Here is a 21930-nt window from a genome sequence, read left to right as displayed (position 1 = left end):
TGAACAAAGTTTTATACGGAACACTAATAATAAAAAATAAAATCGTCGTTTCTGCCGACCCTACCAATGCAGGTACAATCGGCTGCAGAAATGCAGTTATTATCCAGATTGCAGTAATTACACTAAACGTGGCAGCGATCGATGACTGTCTGTTGTGGAGAAGCGTTTCATGCAGGATTTCTATGTCTTTAGGGTCCATTACACCCCGCACACACCCACATATACCACCGTGTGTTGCAGCGGGGCCATCTGACACTCCCCCTTTCTGGGGGTGCGAGGACGCCATTTCAGGGCGAGGCCCTTTTTGGCTGCGTCTGTCGCGGGCCGTGACGACAGCCCGGTCTGTTGTTGCCAACTGTATAGTTGGCGTTTTTCTCTTTCCTGCTCCTCGAAGGATTTGGTTGGCCATCATGGCTTGGAGATCATGTTGGCCAATCTGCGGCTTATGTGGCGTTTCGGGTTTCCATGGGCGACGGCAGTCGCTTACCATCACGGAAGTCGTCTGCGCGTTTGCCTCCTATATCATAAACTCAACACAAATCTCACATCTCACCAAGGTTTCACTAAAACGCCTCACGTAATCAATGGACACCCCCGTCCCCCAAAACCAGTTAAAAATTATAAGAAATTTTTAAATCTGTATCGAGCCCCTGGGTTTGGTTCATGAATTCCGTTTCGGAAGATGGGAAAAATCCCGAGGGCTTAAGGAAATTGGTACCTAAGTGTCCAAGGTACAAACTTAAAAAACCCATTCAGCTATCAGCGCTTGTTAAATTATATCAAAATACTCTATAATTGCATATTCTAGAATAAAAACCTTGATCACTCAGTTCCTAAAGTAAATTGGTACTAACTTAAAAAAAGAACTCTCGAAAGATCTCTCACAGCAAACACAGTTTCGGCAGTTTTGGTTCCCGGATCCAAAAGACAAATCCAATCTAAAACTATGTTCTCAAACTAGGCGCGGCAATATTCTGAGAGGGGACACATTGTTTAACTAGAAATGCAAGAAAACTTATTTGGATTCATAGCTGTCGCGTAAGTGTTATTTATTTTATACGTCATAATTTCATAGAAGTTTGAAGTTTAAAATAACACTTGCACTGGGTGTAGGTACTATCAAAATGGTTGCAGACTTGTCTTGGTCTAAAGGGGCCCACTGATTAACAGTCCTCCAGACGGTATCGGCCTGTTAGTTGTTCGGAACTGTCAACTTTTTGTTCTAACTGACAGGCCGATACCGTCCGGCGGACTGTTAATCAGTGGGCCCCTTAACTCTATCTATTTTGTTCTTTGTCGCAGTGAGAGTAGAATGAGGTCCCTAGCGTATAGCACATCTATTAGGATGCTACTCGTACCATCATGTCAAAAATACTTCAAATGTTTTTTTACAAGTGTCATAATTGGTGCCATTATACTTACGCCTGCCAGAATAAGACAGTTTCCGTACTGCAACGAAAGAGGATCGGCAGTCGGGTTTCTTAATTTGATTAGTCTTTCGGAGTTGATATCCTTCGAGCGAGTTAGCGGTCGGATGTTTAAATACTAAGTGGTCTTTGGCTTATTGCAAGTTGCACATTTTAACCAAATTCAAAAAGGAGGTTTTTGATCATATATTAACTCACATTTATAGACGGGTCTATCGAGAAATTTATTGTTTTACCTTTATTTACCGACGTTTCGACACAGGTTTCACTGGTCGTGGTCGCGGCTAACTGATGTCCCAGCGAAATGTCAAAACAGAGATTTGTGCAGCTACCCGACATTTTTGATTCTTCGAAATCTATCTATCTGCATCGGTATACATATTTTTTGTCAAAACATGACAATTCATGATCTGATGATGAGTTAGTTTTATATGAACCTGAAACGTCTGCATCCGATACCACATACGAGTACACAGTAGTTAGATACAAAGTTTTTCTGCTCAACTTGATTGCAATAGCCGCTTATGTAATTACCTAATTTCCCTCAGGGACAGGCCTTGCCTAGTTCATGAAATGTAAACGCTCTAATATTCTTTTTTTGGAAATAAACAATTTGTATTTGTAAATGAAAAGTGGAAAATCTCACAGTCTCGGGCGCTTCCCTAAGATAAGCAGCATAACTTAATTGGCTCGCGCCAATACATGTACGGACAAGTACGATCCAAATGCAAGAGTGACCAACATCATTTAGATAAATATCATTTTGATGTCACAATGTAAGTTTGAATTGCAATGCCAATTACCACCAGCGACTCAACTATGACAAATATTGTAATGCCGCGCAAGATGTTTGACTAAAGGTGACAGTCCATTTCCAACCGCAGCTGCACTACTGTTCATTTTACTATGGAAATTGACAGTAACAGCGACGCGTTCAGTACCAGTAGTGCAGCTGCGGTCAGAAATGGAATGTTACCCTTAAGTGTAAGGCCTGAGTGGACGCTCGAAGCGGAGCGTGCGGCGGGACGTGCAGCGTGGCGTCGGGCTCACAAGTGATGTGAGCAGCGTGCACTAAGGCCGCTCTTATACGCTTGCATTAATTGTTTAACATGCACGCCGCACGCCCCGCCCCGCTGCACGCCCAACTCGAGCGTCCACTCAGGCCTTACACTTAAGTATAGAATTTTGTGTTAGCCAATCAATACTTTAAGTGCAACTATTTAAAAAATAATAGCGGGAAATTGTGTATTTGGTAATATTCAAATATTTATGAAGGAGTGATAACTGTCAAGGATACGTGTCATATGTAACACTTTTACAACATCTAATTCTAAGGGCTCATTTAGACAGCGCGCGAACTCTTATACGATTTCAGTTACATTGCGGACCATTGAGGTTACATCAATCAGCCGACCGATCAAACGACGCAATTTATTTTATTATTTATTTATTTTATTTAGAAATTTAATTCAGGCTACAAGGCCCATATTACAAATACCTTATAGACTAACCCAATTACACCTGCTAGGCCTGTGGTCGTGTTTGCCGCTCCCGTATTGGCTTACATAGCCACGAAAAACGTTGTCGCCCTACCTGACACTGTTTCAATAGTCTGTAATAGACTTTAAGACCAATGATGATGACAGACTAACATACATATAGGTATATTTTATAAACTTAAAACTAAACACTAGTTATTTTGTCGATAAAACGGCGTGGCTCCGTTGCATCGGCTGCTCCTGTATCGGATTCGGCAGTTTGCCCCGGAACCTCCGAAACACGAAACCCTTCGGCCAGAAGTCGGCGCACTCGATGGTCCCCTGCAGCGGCCGCGGCACGCGCACCACAAAAGAGTTGAAGTGCACGTAGCGGCGCGATCGAAGCTGGAACACCCTCAACGTGTAACCGGTCTTCTGGTGTACTTACTCCACCACTTCAGAGGGCCTACCGCGAACCACGTTCGACGTTTTACCTCCCTGTCACACTTACGTACGAATTTACAAGTGCGACAGAGAGGCAACACGTCGAACGTGGTTCGCGGTAGGCGCTCAGTAGCCGTGGCGGTGTAATGTAAGCGCGATACGTACAGCGCCTTACTCGGTGTAGCAATCCGCAAGCCAGAATTAGCCGGTTCGGCGGTGCCACACTTAATGTAATCAAACTCGCATGCGAGTTCTCGAACCGTCTAAATGAGCCCTAATACACACCCTTCAGCCTTCCACAGCCTTAGTTGTACAAACAAAAGTTTTCTAGAACGCGAGCTTAAAAAGTTTGGCATTAGGTCGTATTAGGTAGGAGTAGAATTAAACGTAGTTCACTCTTTCTAATTGTACTAAAGTAACATCAATTTCAAAGTCACTTAAATAAGAGATATTGGCTTAATTAAAACCGTTCAAACTTAACAGAGTCCTACTTAGACTCTGGACTTAAAACTGATAAGTTATTTCTACGATAAAGTCATTAGACTTGGTTATTTGGACTATTACTTGGGATAACAAATGTAACATTCAGCATGATTATAACTGCCAGTGGTTGCACATGCACACTAAAGTGACTAAACATTTTTGCCCAGGCTGAAACTGAGACGCTTCGCTCTCGCTTCGCTCTTGCTTCGCGCTCGCTCTGTCAGTTTCAATTTACGGGCTTTGTTGTACAGTCACCATCAGATATATCGGAGAGGCTCAGGTGCTCAAAAATATCTCAACACGCACTAGCGTTTTGACAATAGAGGCGTGTTATATTTGTGACCACTATGGCCGCTACTTATTCCGACTGTTTTAGTTCAGTCAGCAGGTTGCTAAGAAGGCGAGGTGTTCAAAATGATCTTGACGCGACTTTATTGTTAAGAGAAGAGCGCGTCAAGGTAATTTGAACACCTCACCCGCTTAGCAACTTCTGCTGCTGACTGTACACTGTCGCAGTAGTAAACTGCTCGGAATCGGCAGTAAAGGTATACAGATAGGCGAAATTACTCGGTATGTCTTAAATGTTACGCCCCCCCCGAGCTATCGCAGTAGCTTCTATTACGGTTTGAGCTATAAACAGTCTAATTAAACACCAGAACCAAATATTCACTTTAGTAGTAGTAGTAACTCTTTATTGTACAAAAAGACATATTAAAAATAACATACAATTAGTAAGAAGTACAAAGGCGAACTTATCACTTTGAGGGATCTCTTCCAGTTAACCTTTGAGTAGATGAGAGGAGAAAGTGAAAAGCGGCGGTTTAGGTCTTTGTATCATGGCAAATACTATAGGTAGGTAAATATCTAATCCATATCGTTCGAAGGGGGCCGATGTTAAGAGGGAGGGAATTTCAAAGACGAGTTATAACTTGCTCACAAACAATAATTACACATCTAAATTTGTAGGTAATGGAAAGTCTAGACATCAAAAAACCTTATTATAAGACTTTCATTGGCCAATTTAAACATACATTTTGAAGTAAAAATGATATTTAAATGATGTCATTTTTAATAATAAATCATTCGCCAGTGCGTTTCGCTCGCGCCAATACAATACTCATACTCATAGGTATATACTCATTTATTAATAATATAATTTCAATATTTTTGAAATTTACTAATACATATTATTTATGCGTTTTACATAATGGAACTACTATTATAAATCTTTATTTATGTGGGCGACCATAATTTCCACAAGTATCCTCGGAATAATTACTTGCAATAAATTATGTATTCAATTATTCTTAAACGTTTCGAGATAACAGTTTACTGGTCACTTTGAGTACTTTATCGCTGCAAATTTGACAGTTACTGTCAATGTAATCTATGTTATCGTTTTGTGTCATCTTTTTAATGGGATGGATTGATTTCCGGTTGAACTTGAAAATGGCGAACGGATTGATTCTAAAATTACAGTCTGTATCAAAAATGTAATTTTTGAAAAAAAAATTAATTTCATTTAAAAGCTAGCTTTTTTAAAGCACTTTCCTACTCCACTTCACAGGTACTAGATACCAATCGCAGTAGTAGTATCCAGACACTTAACAGTAATAGCGGTGGTAAATGGTAATCGTCGAAGCCTCACGCGATGCTACTTACATAGACGAGGGCAAAATACGGACTGCTAATCCACATACGTCCATCCACTGGGCCTTACTGAATATCAGCGTCGCGGAATGTGCCATGTGGCTCATACCGTGATACCTAGCTGAGTGAGAACCATTTAGCGCAACTATTCATTTTGTGTATGCTTAGTTAGAATTAAGCATTGACGTATATCTCAGGACGGGTCTTACGGGCACTAAAAATGGTACTGGTTCAGCGTTGTCACTCACGAATTCGAGCCAATCGTGCAGTCTAACGCAACTAGTTGCGACCAAATCGCGCACGTGATGCGAACTCATCAACCAATCGCATTGTAGCGGTGTCACACCGCTGTACTGGCCCCATTCATGCCCCATTCTTATTGCCCTTAAGGCCAGTCCTGAGATATACGTCATTGGTTTTAAGGTTATGGTTATTGTGCATTAAATGACAGGTACGGAGCTCATATATCGATAAGCTCAATCAAACGACATCAAAGTTATAATAGCTCTTAATAAGACTGACAACATAATATGTTGCCATATTACAGGGACTTCTTTCCACAAGAAATGTTTACTGCATGATTTGTAAGCTGATTATACTTTACTACGAGTACCTAGGTAGCTCCTCCTTGCAACTTCTTTTGTGTAGTATGTTGGTTATGATGATTGGTAAAAACTATTACATCTACCTTACGGCCTGGCCACGACATTGCGCGACTGGCTTCGGATAAGGCGACAACCATAGATTGAAACAAGACACAGCGATCGGACCTTTCGTTCCAACGGTTTTTGCCTTAGCCGAAGTCAGTCGCGAAATGTCGTGGCCAGGCCGTTATGCGGATCTCAAACTATTCCTGTACCAAATTTCACCTAAACCGGCGTTTCAAACGATTCCTGTACCAAATTTCACCTTAAGTAATTGGCACGTGAAAAGTGCATTAATAATATAAGTAGGTATAGGGAATAAATAAGTCATAGACACTGCAGTGTGCCATTTCGTCAATAAACTTACTAGTGTGTAGTGACAAAAATATCGAAGAATGTTTGCCGCAGCCCTAAACTATACCAAAGATATATAAATTGTATAGAGATTAGCAGTCTTTACAATTCACTAGTCACTGTTTTTACCTTTGTAATTGTAGAAAGCGATTGAAAAAGTACTGATTCGAAGAACTTTTTATTGTTAGGGCGAATAGGTTAACTGATTGGTATACCGACCTTGAACTATTGAATAAATTTGAATTGAACTACTTAACAAGAGTTTGTGGAATTATAGATTCGACAAGCGACAGACACGTTTAATGTTGAAACGGAATGAATAATTGAATATGATATAGATAATTTGATTGAATATAATTGAACCTAATATTAATTTAACTATTTACTTAATTTAATTGTTTAATACTGATGTTAATATTAAAAATGTAATTATGTAGTCACATAGTTTGGTTATTATTTACTTTGACATAATTATTTGTAGCACTTAGGCACTAACTCCTAAATTAAAGTACTTTTATTACTAACAAATTTATATAAAATAGACCTCTGAAATAAATAAATACAATTAGCCAATCCAGCGCGGTAATGCCGCTAGTATCTTTGGCACTTTTGGGCTGGGTGGGGGTCGGAATGGAAATTACAAATACAAATACAAATACAAAATACAAATGCATTTATTTCATTACTTTTAAAAATTACCTACTAAAAGAAATTAAAAACTAGCTTAAAACTAAAATAGGCCCTTGAGGCATTGTACCAAGGATGCTGGCGACATTTCCTCGCTGTATCGTAATGCTGATACGTTGTGCGAGGTAGCCGCCAGCTCTTCGGTCACCAGTTGCGTCAACCAGACGCTTCGCGATTTCTGCGAACAACTTATGCGCGCTGGGACCCCATGGACCTAGAGTTTAATAAATAAATTGAATTTTAAATGTATCAATCAATCAAAGTGATTCTTCAAAATACCACGGTCTATTAATATCCTAATGTCTGTAAATGTAATTTATAGACAGAGCGAGCGTTAAGTGCGAGCGAAGCGTCTCCGTTTCAGCTTTGTCGTTACCCTAGTTCACAAACGTACCTACAAACTACGGTGAAAAATTTAGTACCATAGCATAAGTGTACTAACATAAACTCTTTACGACAACCAAATTGTATGCGTAATTAGTACGAGTGTGATTAGTGCGAGTGGGTATCGATGTATTCGATGTCTGCCCGGCTGTTCTGCTCTGCATGTCACATTTATCGTGGTTTTTTTTTTCGATACAGTTATTAGGAAATTTTTGAAAACGGCAGACACATCTAATACTCTAAATGTCACACACAAACACTAACAGACAGTATTTTCTAATAAAGCAAAGGCAAAGTAGGTAAAGTTGGTAGAGCAAATAATTTAGTCGAAAGCCCAGGCCGTTTTGAGGTATTTTCCATTGTTGTGTTTGTACCGATGTTTTTACACACTTTACAAATGTCGCTAGACTAATTTCCGAATATTAATTAAAACTTAAGTTTTCGCGATTAAGTTCCGTTAACGTAAATTATAATGTATTTATTAGTCGGGTGTAAATGTGATGATAAAAATATTTTTTTTGGCTAAAAATATTTATTAAATACCTTATGGCTAGGCTCTACAGCGTATTTTCGCCACCAAACCGACCTAATTTTTTTTATTTACTCCAATTTTATTTGTTTATTTAAATATTATTTATTTATTTACTCAAATATTATGCGTTCTACAATTTCTACATCTAGTTTACCGTCTCATTTCTTTGAGCGTAAACATCGCAGAAAAAAAGTAATTTGTAAACTTCCCACTGTCAACAGAAAGTAAATTTACTTTTAGAAAAACGTTTATTTACTAGTAAAACCCCCTGGACTACAAACAGCAGTAATAGAAAAGTTTCAATGTTATGTTTACTTAGTAAATTAAACTCAGATCCTTTCGGCCTAAATTATGAGATATAGCGTTTTCATACGTACCTAGACGAGTTTTTAGGGTTCCGTAGCCAAATGGCAAAAAACGGAACCCTTATAGATTCGTCATGTCTGTCTGTCTGTCTGTCCGTCTGTCCGTCTGTCTGTCCGTCCGTATGTCACAGCCACTTTTCTCCGAAACTATAAGAACTATACTGTTGAAACTTGGTAAGTAGATGTATTCTGTAAACCGCATTAAGATTTTCACAGAAAAATAGAAAAAAAACAATAAATTTTTGGGGTTCCCCATACTTCGAACTGAAACTCAAAAATTTTTTTTTCATCAAACCCATACGTGTGGGGTATCTATGGATAGGTCTTCAAAAATGATATTGAGGTTTCTAATATCATTTTTTTCTAAACTGAATAGTTTGCGCGAGAGACACTTCCAAAGTGGTAAAATGTGTGTCCCCCCCCCTGTAACTTCTAAAATAAGAGAATGATAAAACTAAAAAAAATATATGATGTACATTACCATGTAAACTTCCACCGAAAATTGGTTTGAACGAAATCTAGTAAGTAGTTTTATTTTTATACGTCATAAATCGCCTAAATACGGAACCCTTCATGGGCGAGTCCGACTCGCACTTGGCCGCTTTTTTTTTGTTTCAGTAACTTGTAAATTACAAGGAGAAAAGTTGACCAGGGCCATGTTGCATAACAAACTACAACTAATATTACAAGCGGAACTCCTTTTTTAATAAGTGAAATTAGAAAAGGAGTTCCGCTTGTAATATTAGTTGTAGTTTGTTATGCAACATGGCCCAGGCTATGGTAAAATATTGGAAAACTCATTTATTATATAATAAGTGTTATAAATTATAAATAGTACATTACGATACAAGTGCGAAAAATTGGAAATTCAATATTCGCACATGTACAACGTTTTATAGTACATAATGGTCCTGTAAATTTTTGACATAGTTGCGTAATGTGCTATAATTATCACACTAGTGCGTTAAAGTAGCACCATGTGTACTGTAAACAAAGTTATGAATTTAAAATAATTAAATTATCAAATACATAGTTACATTTTCTTTGTTTAATAATTTGATATCCTAGAGAAATAGTTTAACTGCTACGTCTGACCAAAATATCGTATATTTTAATTTTAAATAAGAGTAAGGTACAAGATGTGCGAAATGAGTTGAGTAGGTATACGAGATCCTTATTCAAATTCGAACCAGAGTTAAACCGTATAATAAGCTTAAATTTAAAAATATATTTATTGTAAACAAATATTAATAATAAATACCATAAAAATTTGAAACTAATAATAAACTAAAAAAAGTCTAATATGCGCCTCCACCCTGCATCGTACCCGGCTCAAAAGTCCCCATGATGCCTGCAGCGTTTCCTCGCTGCGCTGCAATGGAGATCTGTTGAACCAGGTACGACCCAGAGCGGGGTCGCAGCCCCTCTCCCGTAGATGCCTCCCCAGTACACCAATCAGACGCCGAGCCTCAGAGCCCCAAGGCCCCGCGGTTTCAATTGCCACCGGCACGAAATGATAGCCTGATTCCAGGGCGGAGTATTTGGTGTGCTTTAGCTTTAGCACACCGTGAGGTTTGCCTTAGGTGGGACGCAGCAAAGGTGCTTACGTAAGTTGAGTCCCATAAGAGACAGCGTCCCCTCCGCCATGGAATCAAGTTCAGTCCGCCTTTTGCCGTCCGTACGACTCAAGCCAGGGGGCTCCAGTATGCATGGCACGCTAGCTTAAATGTAATATATTATTATTATTATATAAATTTTCCTTCTAGTCTCTTATGTATGTATGTATGTATGTCACTTTATTGCACATAAACAGGTTTACATAAAACGGACAATAACAAAAATAAAAATGTTATGTACAAAGGCGAACTTATCCCTAAAAGGGATCTCTTCCAGCTAACCTTTGAGAAAATGCGAAAGGATCAAACACTAACAGGTGAAAGACAGTTTAATATGGACAAATAGCAATATGAGAATTTTCTCTCTTATTTTCTCTCTTTTCTTTTGTCTCTTATGACTTACGCCCCGTCTCAGCGTCACCGGTGAAAGCAGATTGCCGGTCCCCGGGCGATCTATCAAAGTCTGAAAACAGCGTGTAATCGATAACGAAACCTCGAGTTACGGCTGATAATGCTGACTTTTGTATGGGAAAACCAGGTTTCATAGACAATATCTAAATTATAACGTGACCATAGATATAATCCGGTGCTTAATATCTGGTAAATTCAGCTCATGGCATGTGTACGCGCCTTATAAATAATATAGCAATCAATATTTTAAAAACTCCATAAAATGTTTTGTTAAAATTAACAAAAAAGGTTGGTTTTAATTTTTAACACGCAGAAACGTCTGCAAACGATGCTATTAAGCTTAGAATAAATTTAAAAGGGGAAAAATTACTGTCACGGTTACTTGTCAGACAGTAATTTTTCCACTTTTAAATGTATTCTAAGCTTAAAGAAGACTGCGAACAAAATACAATATATAAATACTATTAGGAAACAAATTAAATTATTTTCTATGAAAATATTTTACGAATCATACTGTTATGCTTACCTTAAAGGTGACAGTCCATTTCCAACCGCAGCTGCACTACTGTCAATTTTACTATGGAAATTGACAGTAACAGCGGCGCGTTCAATACCAGTAGTGCAGCTGCGGTCAGAAATGGAATGTTACCCTTAGAGTTGGCCAGAGCCCGTACCATGAGTCACTGACAGTGTCAAAACTGACATTTTTACGATATCGAGAATGTATTTCACTTTCTATGCATCACGCTCGCACTAATATGTGAGTACGAGCGAGATGCATAGAAAGTAAATTACGTTCTCGATGGCGTTTATGTCAGTGCCAAACTGGTGGTAGCCATACAGAGGGTGCCATAAGCCCTTAAGAGTGGAATATTCTTGAGAAAATTTTACCTGTACCGCCGCGCCGTGCCCAGGTGGCCGAGGGGTTTAGGCATTCTGCCGCGAATGCAGAGGATGCTGATTCGATTCCAGCCCTGGGCACTTTAGGCGTAGGTCACTTTTCGTTTCGTATATGACATCTAATTCAGTTTATCATAAATAAATATTATAGGACATTCTTTCACAGATTGACTAAGTCCCACAGTAAGCTCAAGAAGGCTTGTGTTGTGGGTACTCAGACAACGATAATATATATTATAATATACAAATACATAAATACATAGAAAACACCCAAGACTCAGGAGCAAATATCTGTGTTAATCACACAAATAAATGCCCTTACCAGGATTCGAACCCAGGACCGCGGCTTAGCAGGCAGGGTCACTACCCACTAGGCCAGACCAGACGTCATTCTAATAAAGATATACCTACATTTTCTTCTCTCTAGTGGCTTGTATCTTTGCGTCACAAGTGAAAGTAGATTGCGTCCCCGGGCGATCTATCAAAGTCTGAAAACAACGTAATCGATAACGAAAATATCTCGAGCAATCGAGCCTACAGGCGTTATCGCTGAAAATGCCCATAGATATAGGTTTTGCTGCTTCTACAGAAAAGGAAAAACCGGCCAAGTGCGAGTCGGACTCGCGCACGGAGGGTTCCGCACCATCAACAAAAAATAGAGCAAAACAAGCAAAAAAACGGTCACCCATCCAAGTACTGACCCCGCCCGACGTTGCTTAACTTCGGTCAAAAATCACGTTTGTTGTATGGGAGCCCCTCTTAAATCTTTATTTTATTTTGTTTTTAGTATTTGTTGTTACATCATCTGTGAAAATTTCAACTGTCTAGCTATCACGGTTCGTGAGATACAGCCTGACGACAGACGGACGGACGGACGGACGGACAGCGGAGTCTTAGTAATAGGGTCCCGTTTTTACCCTTTGGGTACGGAACCCTAAAAAGTCACGGGTTTATGTTTAGAGGTGACCTTGACCTAGCAACTGGATAATTTTGCTGTTTTTTTGTCCCCAGAAAATGTAACGAAGTGGTATTTATTTGTATGAAACATAATGGCGTTTTATAATATTTTCAATGGGAGTCGCATAAACATATACCTCTTAAATTTGTACTTAAGTACTACTGCATATTTTTTGCAACTTTTTCCTAAACATCCTGGAAGGCAGGATTGAAAAGACAAGAGAAGAAGGGAAACCTAGAATTACTTATCCCAGCCAAATAAAAAATAATGCGTTATATGAGGAAATTAATACATTGCTACAAGAAAGAAATTATTGGCGATTACTCCACCGACAAGAGCAAAGCTGTTAAGTTATGATGATGATGATGCATTTTTTTAAATTTTACTACATAAAATCCTAATTTTGTGATTATACTGAACCGGAACATCAAAGTATGAAAACGGGTCAATTCGAATGTACACTTTGACATCAAAATGATGTCTAAATGACATTATTTAGATGTCAAAATGTAAGTTTGAATTGTTCTCCAGTGCTACAGTCAGCAGCAAAAGGATAAGCGGGCGAGGCATTCAAAATTACCTTTACCTTCAAGATCATTTTGACCACGTCGCCCGCTTAGCAACTATTACTGCTGACTGTACGATATCTACACTACTACTACGACTACAGCTCGCCGATCTAACAACTGAGCTAACGAGACTTATCCATCGACAGCGTCGTTTGCAGACTGCTTATAACAAAATTAACTCCATCCGTATTTGTCGATAATTGAATTAAAATGTCACCGAAACCGATTAACTGGCGGTTAAAATAGCCGAGCTCCATTTAAAAGTTTGCAAAATTTAATATTTGACGTACCGTAGGTATGCAGCGAAATTAAACTAAACATTTAAAATTGGAAATTGTGGTTGGAGGTTGATCGAAGACTTTTAAGAACTAACGACGTTATTCATAAACGTCTGCCAAGTTAATCGGCTGATGATCGTCGTTTGTCCCTCTCTGTGGCATAACGACAGATAGCGACAAACGACGATCATGAACTGATTAAGTTAGCAGCCGTTTATGAATACCGCCATAAATATCTAGGCCGCCCAGAGCTCAGTTTAATATTAAAAATCTTTTGTATAAACTATAAATTAATTTCTAAGCAGGTATAGTATTTAAAGAGCAAAGCGTTTAACAAACCCGACTACTAAAGTTTTGGTGGCCTAGTAAATTAAATAGTACCTGTATAAATAACTAGGTAAATAATAATAGTGATTTAAGATACGAGTTCGACTTCCTAATGTGATTCAAGATATTATATTATTAAAAAAAAAAATTGATTACTATTAGCTTCTGCTGAGAATTTTGTCTGCTTGGGATGATAATGATGGTAGATAATGTCTTCTGGCATTAAGTTCGCCTTTTGTACATTTTAACTGTGCAATAAAGTTTAAATAAATAAGTAAATAAACGATGTTTGATAAAAAATATCCTATGTCTTCGGTCCTCAAACTCTTCTTACCAAATATCTTCTAAAACGGTTCAGTGGTTTAAGCGTGAAGAGGTGACAGACAGACAGACAGACAGAGTTACTTGGCATTTATAATATTAGTATAACTTTCCTACTTGCAACATTTCATATACCTTTATAAGTGCGAATGGGTTCAAATAAAAAAAAGGCTGCAAGTTCGTATTAATAGTAGGGGAGCCCAAGAGGGGATTTTTGTGTTTACTCGAGCGCGTCAGATTAAGATAATATGAGTGATATCTTGCTACCCCGTGTAGTCTACCTTTACCCCTTTTAGCCTTTTACCATCTATGTTGAGCCCTTGGTTGGTGGGGGGTTCAACAAATTGTTAAGCAGATAGTGGATTTGGTCATATTAGTCCAAAATAAATTAACGATATAATTGTGCTATATATTACTAAATCTGATAATTATTTGCACGCATTTCCTTAATCTGACGGTTACAATGTAAAAATTAGGCGTCAAACTTGTGTTCGTCAGATTAAGAAAATGCCTACAAATAAGTGTTATTTTAAGTTATAGAAAAAATATAGCATTAACGTGGACAAAAACGACCAAACCCACAAACTGCTTAACGATTTTTTTAACCCTCCACCAACCTCCCGAAATTTAAAAAAAATCGTAGACGCTTTCCGGCTAGCTGGAAAAAAAAACTTTAAAAGTATAACTTTTTTTTCTTCTTATCATCTAATATTTCGATTCCAATAGGTCTGTACGACGCTGGAGTAAGCACACATTGAGCATCGTCGGCCCCCAACTATAAATATAAGAAAATTCAATTAGTATAAAAGTTTTAGTGCAGGTACCTACCTTAGTATTGATTTGGTTACGTACATTAAAATCATACTTGGAAATTTTCCGGAATTACCATACGCAAACTCGCAAAGCAAATTAGAAATCTACAAATTCAACTCACGAGCATATCATTACAAAATCAACTGCCTATAAGAATCGGTCAACAGGCAAAAGTACGTATCCTCAAATATTGTGATAATACGAGTATTTGGGGTCAAGTGGTCTTTTCATTCTTTTTTTCGTCCAAATTGACGCTCGGCCACTTTACGGCCTAAATAAATATTTTTCTATCGAGAAAACAGGTCCATATTAGAATACATCTCGTCTGTTTGGTTGTTTGCGTAATGGCGTTATGCAAGGAATGCATTAAAATTTAAAAAAAAAATGACAAATTCGCTGTTTGAAAGCTGAAATCATTCTGATGTCAGTGCACGTTTGAATTGGCCTGTACGTTTGCTTTTGGAAAACCGATTTTTTAAATATAAAAAGTAGGTACTTAACTTTACTTATTTCAAACATCTAGGTAAAGTCGTTTTTTAACCCTTAAGTCATTCTCCGCGAGCTAAATGTAATAATTATATAGGTTCTTGGGTTAGGACCGAGGATTATTGATTAACTTTTTTCTATGGGCAACCCCATCATGAAATTTTTTATTGCAATTTTATACCTTCAATAACTTAATTTCTTTACGGTTTTAAGCGACAGCCAATTATTTATTGGTTCCATAGCAAACGTTGTTCAATTGTCTAAAAAAAACATCAGTTTCCTTATTTTTCTCTTGATTTTATCTTGACAAGTTTTGGTCAATCAATAACAAAAGATTATCTAGTTCCAGCCAAACGTTTCCTTTGTAGAAATTCATTTCATTCATCCTTAGGGAATGCCATAGTGTTTACTTCTCCCATATTTGGAAGATAAACATCACTTTTTTTACACTTCACACGGCCAACATTAAAAAACTCAAAATGGACAACCGCGTGAACAACAGCCCTTATTCAACTTCTAACGCCCTTAGATTGTGTGCGTGAATCGCGCTAGTGTGTGTGCCTCTGCAGGTATCGGACGGGAGGCTCCTCAGTTAGCTTCGGGCGTCCGAGCTTGGAGCATGATTGTGTGAAGCTGCGTCGCGTTTGAAAATCGAACGCGATTGGTTGAACGCACGACGATTCAAAAATTCGGAATTCAAAAATTTTTGACGGTTGAGTGCGCGGATTGTGAAGTGCGAGTGACTTGATCTATAACTTGGATGGGTGCGGATATAAATTGATGAGTGTTGCGTGATATTTAATTTTTGTGACAGTTTAGTGACAAGTATTGATGTGTTCCAAGTGATATTATGGATGGATGAAATTTTGTGCGGTTCCACAGTAAAGGAATATCAGTAGAGGATATTACTGTAAGTGTTTTTTAATAATATAAATTTAATAACGGTAGCTAAAAAACTACTCGAAAAATATAAATGACGACAAATTCTTATTAGATTCTATTGACGTATGTAACTTACAAATCAAAATATTGACATACTTACAATTATTTTTGTTTTTATAAGTTATTAGCAGTGTTTTACCTACCAATAAAACACTTATTAAGCGAAATACCTTATTCGAAGCATATTAATTATATATTTGAGAGTGGCAACATTGATTGCTATGACGTTACGGCTGCTGAATAGTTGCAATTCCCACTCCTTTTACCCCCTCCCTAAATTTCCGTTTTTACCTGCTTGCCACCAGGGGCTCTGGCTTGCCTTCATTGAATCTCAAATTTAATTATTTATTAATATTATGATTAATTTATTTATTGCAATGTTCCACATAAACAGCAATTTGGGTAATTGTGTAGGTTTACTGATGTCTTTTTTATTATGGACTGCAGTGAAGTGAAAGTGAAAATAGAATGGTGTTTCAACTATAAAAATAAGATTTTAAGATGTCAGTGGATCATTGCAATCTACCGCCAGGCCGGCCTAAAAGTATATGCTTCGAATAAGGTATTTCGCTTAATAAGTGTTTTATTGGTAGGTAAAACACTGCTATTAAGCTTCTTACCGTTATTCGAAGCATATTAATTATATATTTGAGATCTGTCTGTGACCGCCTGGTGGCCAGATGCCAATGTGAATCAGATAAGTGATATAATGTGTACGATTCGTGGGAAAGTGCCCTCAGTTATAATCGTGAACATTATAAACAGGATTTCCAATGGGAAAAAGGGTTGGATAGTGTGATGTGAGAAAACACAAAGATACCGATCGTCATAAACAATTGTTTATTTAACCATAATAGTTTCACTTAATCTATAGGTGCTAAGGTAAATCATACATTTCATTAACTATATGCTACACTGGTTTATTCTAATTTCCTTGTTAGTAGTGTTCAACTACAATTAACATAACACATCATAAAGTATACTTGTAAATGATCCTTACTAGCAGGTAAGTACCTATGAAACATTTTAGGTTATAATCAGCTGCAAGTGACACACTGTAATACATCTGTAATAGTACATACTATAGTAGTGTTTAACTACAAATAACATAACACATTAGTCATAACGTTTACTTATAATTGATTCTTACTAGCAGGTAAGTATTGTAATCAGCTGCAAGTGACAAATGAGTAATTTAAATAAAATAAAATTTAATAACACCTACATTTATTTGTTTTATTTACTTCTCGTGTATCTCAAAGGCAAGTACATAAGGTAAATATCACCAATCACTAAGTATATAGCAAATTTCTTAATTCTTAATTATCAAATAGGGGCAAAACAATTTGTTATCGACGATGCAGCTGCTAGAGGTCTAATCTCTCTACGGTAAAAGTTAAGGAATGTGTTCTGTGAGCGCCAGTTACCGCGAGCTAAGATATCGTCTAAAGGAAAGTCCTGTACCCAATTTTTAGAAGCCACTGCAGGGCGCACGCTGCCGGGGCTTGCCTGGATGCCTGCGTCTAGCAGTACTTTTTTAATCCAGTTCGCGATAACTGTACGCGAAGCAGACTTAGGAGTCCCAGAAACTGTAATAAACAGATTATTAGATTTACATTTGTTACGTCTGTCGGCTGACAATGAAATTACTTTTTTGATCCAAAACACTGGGTCTAGGTTCTTACATTCACTGTTTTGAAATAAGCGCCAGCCTGATTGTCTATTTGAAACGGAGTCTGTCTTTGATCCAAAAATCGGCCAAAATGTTATTAAATTTTCAGATACGATACAATTATCGCTATTTATAGATAATAATGTGAGGTCATGTACTCTGCGTCCTGAGCACAATAAGAGCAAAATCGCAGCTCGCTTCGTACATTCATAAAAGCTATTTTCATCTATTGTACTGTTTTTCAGCCAATTTATAAGAATTTCTGTATCCCAAATAGGGACTTTGTCTGCCTTTGGAGCTTTAATGGAAATAGCTTTTAGTGCATGTCTTACCAGGGCATGAGAACTTAAATTTACCTGGTTATCAGGGTCAGTCAAGGTGGCAATTGCTGATTTATGCACTAAGATCGTAGAGTAAGATAAACCGACTTTTTGATGCAAATCTATCAAGAATCTGGCAAAGTCTGCTGCCGATGGTTTTAATGTATTGACTTTATTGTCCTGGGTCCATGAACACCACCTTTTCCAAGCTGGTTGATATGTTTTTCGGGAGGATTCCCGCCAGCTAGATAGCAACAAATCCTTTTGTTCTTGGGACCAATTATTCACACTTTTCGCCCACCCCCACATTTCCATACTTCCAGGGTCATCGAGTGGACCTGGGGCGGTGGTCGGCCCGTGGTCGTGTCTACTAATACTTGATCGAGAGCGAGTATTGTAAACGGCGGGGCTAGGGCTCGGTTTTTGAGATCTGGTCTCCAAAATGTTTTCGGCCATCGTGGGGCTACAATTAAGTATATTCCTCTGGCCGTGTTCAGGTGGGCTAGCACCTGGGGTATTAGAAGTGGTGGTGGGAACACCCATGCTAGTTGGTAGCACCACGTTCGGCTGAATGCATTGTGAAATTTGGCTAGAAGATCTGTCGCGTCGATCGAGACGTAGCTGGGGACCACATGCGCTGTCGCGGAGGCGAATAAGTCTATAGTCGGGGTGCCCCACTTTGAAAATATCTTCTTCGTTTTCATGGGCAGGAGATGCCACTCTGGAATGAGCGACAGGCGAGACAGGCGATCTGCTTCGCAATTGTACTTCCCGGGGAGATAGTGAATTTGAACGTGAATATTGTATAGGTCTAGAAGGTGAAAAATCTGGTAGCATATATTCATCAGGGGTAATGATCGGGTTCCTCCTTCGTGTTTGAGGAAGGCGACCACTGATCGGTTGTCGCTCTGAATCATCACTGATGAATTTGCTAGGTAATAACCGCAACGTTTTAGCGCGTAAAGCACTGCCAGCATTTCCCTCTGGTTTGAATGGAGACTGGCTTCGGCTTTGGTCCACTGACCCCATAACTTTATATTGTTCAGTTGAGCTCCCCATGCTAGCGATGATGCGTCTGTCACCAAGTAATGACGAACCGGGGGATAATGGATCATAGATTTGTTTTCGACCTCGCTTAGCCACCAACACAGTTCGTCCTGGGCTTCTTGAGGAATCGGAAGCCGGCGGTAAGAGGGCTGGTAAAGAAGGCTTTGACAAAACTTTAATAGGGCTCTGTGGTTCAAGCGGCCTCGTGGTACAGGGAAGCTTGCAAAGTTGAGGGAGCCTACTATACTTTGAACCTCTTCTAGGCAGGCTGACCTGTGCTTTAGTAGTTTTAGTACTTTTTGCCTCAGAGCAGTGCATTTCTTCGCCGGAAGGAATTTCATGTTCGAATGTGGGTCCCAGCATATTCCGAGATATTCTAAAACCCTTTGAGGGGTTAATATGGATTTGGCTCGATTTATTTTCCACCCTAACTGTTCTAAGGTCTGTGTCGCTTCTAAAGCCTGATTTGCTAAGACCCGGGGGTTTTGGTTCGCAAGAAGGAAATCGTCTAAGTAGACTAAAATCCGAAATCCTCTTTCCCGTAGGATTTGGGCAACCCAGTTGGTCAGGGAGGCAAACATTTTTGGAGCGCAAGCGATGCCGAACGGCAGGCAGGTCATTTGCATTAATTGACCTTCGAAAATCAATCTTAGAAACCGTTTTTGGTTCGTTGCGACTGGCAGGTGGAAATAGGCATCCGAGAGGTCTATTTTTATCAGCCAATCTGAAGGCTGTAGGAATGCCGGGATTGCATGCATGTTTGGTAACTTGAATTTCAGCTGTGGTAAGTACTGATTCAGCCTTTTTAAATTGAAAATTGGCCGGAATGTGCCATCGCTTTTGGGGGTCAAGAACATAGGGGAGACGAAACTGAGACCTGGGCTCGCATGCTCTAGCACTCCCATCTTTAGTAGCTTTTGTATAGCTTCTTGCATTTGGGGCGAGTAAGGGGTTTGAAATTTTAGGTTGGGCATTGCCAGCGGGGGCGGTATGTAAAAGGGGATTTGAAACCCTTGTATTAATTTTATTAATTTTGAAGGGGCGTTTAATAGCTTCCAGTTTTCCACAAATTCCTTTAACTGCCCCGCCCGAAAACTTATCGAGTCAGAATTTCCGTTTTGAATTATAGTCCCTGCGCGGGACGTACTGGCCCCCTTGTTTTTGGTTTCGGGCACCTTGCTGGTATGCATACGGGCCCTGTGACCTCGATCCGTTGCCACGTTGGCGCGGGGCCTTCCCTTGACTTCCCACAAATGTGCCTGGTCTTGGTTGGCGAAAAGGGCCGCGCCAAGCCATAGGTGCAAAATTATAGTTGCCTTGCGCAGGCACAGGTAAGAAAGGTCTAGGCATGGTCATGAGCAAGCCTGAAGGGTCGTAAGCGCCCTGCGCGGGTGCTTTTTGAGTGTTATTAGCCTGATTTAAGCCTGCTTGCGCAGCAGGTTTGTTTTGGGTTGGCGGTCGGACCGGCCAGAAACATTTAGCTACTCCACCTTGTTTTTCAATAGCTGAAGAGAGCGGTTCTTTTTGAAAAATGAATTGAGGGCTTGGGGGGATCTTTCTTAAGGATTCTTTGAAAAATTTATCTTTTACAGATCGGAGAATACTGTCCCGTCTTTGCTGTATGAGGTCAGCACGGTGACCACACGCTAATTGCAAAACATCGTTTGAAATCTTTTGGAAAGAGCCCTCTATAAACAGTTCTTTAATTTTATTTTGCAAAGACTCGGGATTAAGTTCTGTAGTGGTTCTAGCCCACGTAACTAAGGAATCAAAGCAAGATTCGGCAGTTTCGCCTTGTTTTATCAAGGCTTGCGTGATGGCCGCAAAACCACGCTCAAGGACGCTCAAGTTCGAAAACTTATCAAAAGGCTTCAATTCATCATTTGTTTCTAATTCTGTAAAGGCTGGTTGAGAGCAATAAAGTTTCTGTACCTCAGAATATCTAACGCTTGACCAGTTTTCTGAATCAAAGTGTTGAACAGCCGTTAAGAGGTCAACGTGAGCGGGCAAAGACTTTGGTACAGGCGGTTCTTTTAAAACCGTATTGAATGCTAACTTTAATGCTGCTACATCCTTATTAGGAACCGGGGCTTCGGTTTCTTCCGCTTCATATAATTCGCCGCTCACGTTACCCTCAATTTCATCACCTTCAATAAAAGATGGGTCTGCGGGACCCAGTGATTGAAATTGCAGCATATTGCTGATGCAATTTTGGATGTCACTGACCTGGTTTGCCAATTGCTGTATGACATCGTTACTTCGCTGTCGCTTACGTTTCGGTCCTGATTTGGTTTTCTTTGCTTTCCTTTTATAAGCCCGACGAGAAGGACGTGATGGTCCTAAAGGAAGCGGCTGTTGCGATGATGGCCCCGGAATCGGCTCCAATGACTGCCCCGGAGTGGGTGCAACCTCGTCAGAGTCGGAAGATGAGCTAGTACTAGACTTACTAGAGTCCGACATCGTTCTGCAAAATAAATTAGTATTATACAGTTGTATTTAAAAACACAACTTTTTCGAACGGTAAAACCGTTAGTTATTTTTAAATTTAAATAAATCAGCTTGACTTACAAATGTCTTCAATTTGTAAGCACGACCGTACCGTTTCGCATTCAAGATGCCAATGAAGGCAAGCCAGAGCCCCTGGTGGCAAGCAGGTAAAAACGGAAATTTAGGGAGGGGGTAAAAGGAGTGGGAATTGCAACTATTCAGCAGCCGTAACGTCATAGCAATCAATGTTGCCACTCTCAAATATATAATTAATATGCTTCGAATAACGGTAAGAAGCTTAATACTTTATTAAATAGGTATGTGATTCACGATGG

At 39.2% G+C, this 21930-nt stretch overlaps 1 protein-coding gene across 1 annotated transcript; it reads right to left on the bottom strand.

Moving 5' to 3' along the window:
- Positions 1-17395: 17395 nt before the first annotated feature.
- On the bottom strand, positions 17396-18604 carry LOC134655996 (uncharacterized). Its single transcript, XM_063511513.1, has one exon. It carries the CDS (start codon positions 18602-18604, stop codon positions 17396-17398), a length of 1209 nt encoding a protein of 402 aa, XP_063367583.1.
- Between the last annotated feature and the right edge of the window lie 3326 nt (positions 18605-21930).

This window comes from Cydia amplana, chromosome 17, assembly GCF_948474715.1.
Source record: "Cydia amplana chromosome 17, ilCydAmpl1.1, whole genome shotgun sequence".
Lineage (NCBI taxonomy): Eukaryota > Metazoa > Arthropoda > Insecta > Lepidoptera > Tortricidae > Cydia > Cydia amplana.
Note: the sequence above shows the minus strand (reverse complement) of the source record. Positions and strands in the feature narration are given on the sequence as shown.